The sequence below is a fragment of the Castor canadensis genome, chromosome 5 (genome assembly GCF_047511655.1).
Source record: "Castor canadensis chromosome 5, mCasCan1.hap1v2, whole genome shotgun sequence".
In the NCBI taxonomy this organism is placed as follows: domain Eukaryota; kingdom Metazoa; phylum Chordata; class Mammalia; order Rodentia; family Castoridae; genus Castor; species Castor canadensis.
Window position 1 is genome coordinate 134,960,314 of NC_133390.1, and position 4,964 is coordinate 134,965,277.

At 58.8% G+C, this 4,964-nt stretch overlaps 1 protein-coding gene across 2 annotated transcripts; it reads left to right on the forward strand.

Annotated features, from left to right (window-relative positions):
* The first annotated feature begins 764 nt into the window (after positions 1 to 764).
* On the forward strand, positions 765 to 4,964 carry Foxa2 (forkhead box A2). 2 transcript variants are annotated; one of them, XM_074074222.1, is made up of 3 exons: positions 765 to 991; positions 1,988 to 2,057; positions 3,089 to 4,964. In XM_074074222.1, exons 2-3 carry the CDS (start codon positions 1,989 to 1,991, stop codon positions 4,391 to 4,393), a joined length of 1,374 nt encoding a protein of 457 aa, XP_073930323.1. In that variant the 5' UTR covers positions 765 to 991; position 1,988; the 3' UTR covers positions 4,394 to 4,964. The 2 variants fall into 2 exon arrangements, with proteins under 2 accessions (XP_073930323.1, XP_020008464.2); XM_020152875.2 differs by lacking the exon at positions 765 to 991 and having other exon boundaries at positions 1,900 to 2,057.

The window sequence follows — 4,964 nt, forward strand, 5'->3', positions numbered from 1 at the left end:
AGCACCCAAGGCTTCAGTGAAAATGCAGACCTTGGCTTTGAGGGTACCCACCCTACACTCGCTCTGAGGGCTTGTTAATGCCTTCTCTATAAATTCTACAAACTATGCTCGTTTTCAGCAGCAAAGGGCGCTGTCATCGGCTGCATCTTCAGTCAAAAGGATGCTGCTGACCAGAGAGGCTGGATTGGAGGCCAGGCAGCTAGGGCTTCCTTCGCTCTTCTTCCAGGCTGCCTCTCACTCTGGCGTATGTTTTTAAGGCTTGCCACCTCACCTCTGTCTTCTGCTACTATCACCCCCAATTCTGGACAGATGGGCCTGGGCCAGAGAAGGCCCACTGTTTCTTATGTTTAAAGGGAAGAGTTCACAGCTGGATCCCTCTGGCCTAAGTCAGGTTTTCTTCCATATCTAAACACCTATAAGCCCCCATTTCCCCGCCCCCCCACTACAAAATCTGGGGTTGCTGAGGTCTTGGAAGCTAACCTGGATAAGCAAAAAAAAAAAAAAAAAAAAAAACCTCAAGAGCTGGAGGAGAAAGAAAAAAGAAATACATTGCTGTTTCTGTTTCTTAACTTTTTTAGAAAACAGCCCCTCTGGAAGGCAGAGAACAGAGACTCTCCTGAAGTCATTCCATATGCCCCATTATTGATTCCTTTATGCCTCTTTCCCCTCCTGTCTTACCTCCCCTCACCACCTCCTGCCCTGTTTGTTTTAGTTACGAAATGCTATGGGCACCTTGGTTGTGACTGAAAAGTAACCTTGAAACACGCCGGCCTGAATGTCAGGCGAATTGCAGCCTTTCATGCGTCGGCTGCAGCTACCAGGGTTGGGTGCGCCCCCAGACCGCCCCGCTGTGGGTCGCAGGAGGTGGACACAGAGAGAGCAGAAGGAGGAGGCGACCGGACCATGAGCGGCGGGTGCACCTTCCCAGGCCTCTCTGGAACTTAACTGTAAAAGGGAGGGGCCTTCCCAAGCAGCGGCGGGCGAGTTAAAGGTGTGTACACAGTTTTTCTAAATACGACAGCGCTTTGCAAATTGGCTGTCACCTGCTTGTTATTTTGACAGGGGATGTGAGCTGAAAGCGAAGAAACCCGGGATAAATAAATCGGGCTTAAATAAGGCTCTGCGGGGCACTGAGGCCGGACGCGCCCTCGGATAGACTCACCGGGCCCTGGGCGCTATGGGACTGGGCGGGGGTGAGGGGGTGGGGACGGACAGGAGCCTGCGCTGCTCCAGGCGGCGGTGGCGTTTTCCCAGGTCCCACTTCCCACAGAGGACTCCGCGTGGACCCAGGAGGAAAGGGGACTCCAACAACGCGCCCGTGCGCTCTCTTGCCGCTTGGCCCGCTCCCGGCGTCCTGGCCCTGGCGTGCGGGACGCTGCGGGAGCAGGGTGGGCGGCCGGCGCGGAGGGCAGGTGCGGGGCGCTGGCCGAGGCTTCCTTTCACCTAGGTGTGAGCTGATTATTCAAATGGGCTGCCCCGGGTCTAGGGATTGGAGGCCCGCGCCAGCGCGCCGCGCTATATCACCAGCCGCCCACGTCACTGCGGCACTTGTCCGCTCCGCGGTCCACACCTCCTCCTCCCCCTCCTCCTCCTCTTCTCCCCCCACCCGCCCCCGCGCCGCGAGCTTCCCGCCGCCTCCCGGCAGCTCGGCACTGGCAGCCTCAGCCTCCACCCAGCAGCCCGTAAGCGCGGCGGCGGCGGCGGCGATAGCGGGTGCTCCCGACGGCGGGGCTCGGTCTGGGCCACGTCTGTTCAGCGGCCCCCTCCTCCGCGAGCCACCCCTCCCGCCCACTTCCAACTACCGCCTCCGGCCGGCCGAGGGAGAGAGAGGGAGTGGAGCAGAGAGAGAGGGAGCGCGGGAGAGGGAGGGAGGGAGGGGACGGTGCCTTAGCCGACTTTTTTTTTTTAAGAGGGTGGGGGTGGGGGCTGATTGCTGTTCGTTTGTTGTGGCTGTTAAATTTTAAACTGCCATGCACTCGGCTTCCAGTATGCTGGGAGCCGTGAAGATGGAAGGGCACGAGCCGTCCGACTGGAGCAGCTACTATGCGGAGCCTGAGGTAAGCGCTCGCCCTTTCCAGGGGGAAGTGGGGTGGCCGCGTTCTCTACTTCCCCAACCTCAGGACCGCTCCCCTCGGCCGGCATCCGCCCCCCCACCCCACCCCCAGCCTTTCTGGGCAGCCGCTTTTTCCACCCTCCTTCGACTCAAATGGGTCTCTTTTTTTATACGACACACTGTTAGCCTTGAGATAATATTAACTTTGTGATCAAATATTGACTTGCGGCGCCTCCAAATCCTCTTCGTGGCCGAGCCACGCACTATCCTAACAGAGTTATGTTTGGCAGCGCGCGGCTGGGGAGGGGTGGGAGGTCGGCCGGCAAGGGGGTGGGGAGCTGAAAGAGCAGAAGGTGGGTAGGAGTTGGGGGCCAAGGTGGAGTCAGAATCACAGACCAGTGGACAAAGATTTGAAAGAAAGTTTGTGACTGTGAAGTCCAGCCGCGTGTAATTCCTTCCCCAGGTCGCGGTTCCTTCCCTATTACTCTGTTCAATGCCCCGAACTGCTCGCGGACTCTGTGCAGACACCCTGCGTTCAGCTCCCCTGGGTCCAGGGAGGGGTGTCCCAGTAGGAAGGCCCGGCATGGGAGAACCAGGGACAGTCTCCACTTGATGCCATCCCAGGCTCCCCAGCGATGTCCCAAAGGTTACTTTTGGGGACCGGAGGTGGTATCCGGTGCCTCCAGGCCTTGGCGCAGGATCAATCTGCTTGCAGGACAATTTGGGAAGACCCTGGAGAAGGAGGGTGCATTGGGGTGCTTGACTCGGTGCTCCACGGGACCGCTGTTTTAGACTCTGGGCGAGGCGCAGAAAGGCTAGGAACAGCCACGTGCCCAGAACTGCAGTCTGTTGGCCACCTCCCCACCAGCAGTTGCGGATTGCCCTGTGTGAAGTGTCCGAGGACTGGGGCCCAGCAGAGGGAAAGGCTCCCCGGATGGAGGCGCGGGCCTGAGTTGGAGTGCTGGGTGGGAGGTTTGGGCACGCTCCAGCCACCGTGCTAACGCTGTTCCCTTCCTCCCCGGGCTCTGTCCGCAGGGCTACTCCACAGTGAGCAACATGAATGCCGGCCTGGGGATGAACGGCATGAACACGTACATGAGCATGTCGGCGGCCGCCATGGGCAGCGGCTCAGGCAACATGAGCGCGGGCTCCATGAACATGTCGTCGTACGTGGGCGCGGGCATGAGCCCGTCCCTAGCTGGTATGTCCCCGGGCGCGAGCGCCATGGCGGGCATGGGCGGCTCAGCCGGGGCGGCTGGCGTAGCGGGCATGGGACCTCACCTGAGTCCAAGCCTGAGCCCGCTCGGGGGACAGGGGGCCGGAGCCATGGGTGGTCTGGCCCCATACGCTAATATGAACTCCATGAGCCCCATGTACGGACAGGCGGGCCTGAGCCGCGCGCGCGATCCCAAGACATATCGGCGCAGCTACACGCACGCCAAGCCGCCCTACTCATACATCTCGCTCATCACCATGGCCATCCAGCAGAGCCCCAACAAGATGTTGACGCTGAGCGAGATCTACCAGTGGATCATGGACCTCTTCCCCTTCTACCGGCAAAACCAGCAGCGCTGGCAGAACTCCATCCGACACTCGCTCTCCTTCAACGACTGCTTTCTCAAGGTCCCCCGCTCGCCCGACAAGCCCGGCAAGGGCTCCTTCTGGACCCTGCACCCCGACTCGGGCAACATGTTTGAGAACGGCTGCTACTTGCGCCGCCAGAAGCGCTTCAAGTGCGAGAAACAGCTGGCTCTGAAAGAGGCCGCGGGCGCTGGAGGCGGCAGTAAGAAGGCGGCGGCCGGGACCCAGGCCTCGCAGGCTCAGCTGGGGGAGGCCGCCGGGCCTGCCTCCGAGACTCCGGCGGGCACCGAGTCGCCTCACTCGGGTGCCTCCCCGTGCCAGGAGCACAAACGAGGGGGTCTGGGAGAGCTGAAGGGGACGCCCGCCGCAGCGCTGAGCCCCCCGGAGCCGGCGCCCTCACCTGGGCAGCAGCAGCAGGCTGCAGCCCACTTGCTGGGTCCACCCCATCACCCGGGCCTGCCGCATGAGGCCCACCTTAAGCCTGAGCACCACTACGCCTTCAACCACCCCTTCTCCATCAACAATCTCATGTCCTCCGAGCAGCAACATCATCACAGCCACCACCACCACCAGCCCCACAAAATGGACCTCAAGGCCTACGAACAAATGATGCACTACCCTGGCTATGGCTCCCCGATGCCGGGCAGCTTGGCCATGGGCCCTGTCACGAACAAAGGGGGCCTGGACGCCTCGCCCCTGGCCGCAGACACCTCTTACTACCAGGGGGTGTACTCCAGGCCCATTATGAACTCCTCTTAAGAAGAGCTTCAGGCCCGGCTAGCTCTGGCAGCTCCGGACAAGGACAAGAGAGAGGAAGCTGGGTGGAGACTTTGTGGGAGGGGGTATTGGACAGCTGCGATGGAGAAGAAATGCATTCCTCCTCCACCCCCGAGAGAGCAGTCACCCCTCACCCTCGGTAGCCCTTCCATCCCAAACAGATAGGTCGTATTGGTACCTATCATTCTAAATGAGGGAAAGGGGGGAAAAAAAATAGAAAGTTAAAAAAAAAAAAAAAGCCTCCGGTTTCCACTACTATGTAGACTCCCGCTTCTTTAAGAATCTGCGAATTCTGACTTTTTCCTTGTTGTTGTTGTTTTCCTTCATCGCTGTGTTGCAGTGAAGTCTTACTTCAAAAAGAAAAAGAAAAAAAAAAACTTTTTGAGTGACTCGGTGTAAAACCATGTAGTTTAACAGAGAACCAGAGGGTTGTATTATTCTTTAAAAAGAGGAAAAACAATAATGTAAGGGTCTGTTGTAAATGACCAAGAAAAAGAAAAAAAATGCATTCCCATTATTGACACCGTGAAATCCAGGTCTCGGGTCTGATTAA

Excerpts from the sequence above, each read along its gene's own strand:
- Foxa2 (XM_020152875.2), top strand. The coding sequence starts at position 1,971 with ATGCACTCGGCTTCCAGTATGCTGGGAGCCGTGAAGATGGAAGGGCAC. Across the intron at positions 2,058-3,088 it reads GCTACTATGCGGAGCCTGAG|GGCTACTCCACAGTGAGCAA; the intron begins GTAAGCGCTCGC and ends CTCTGTCCGCAG.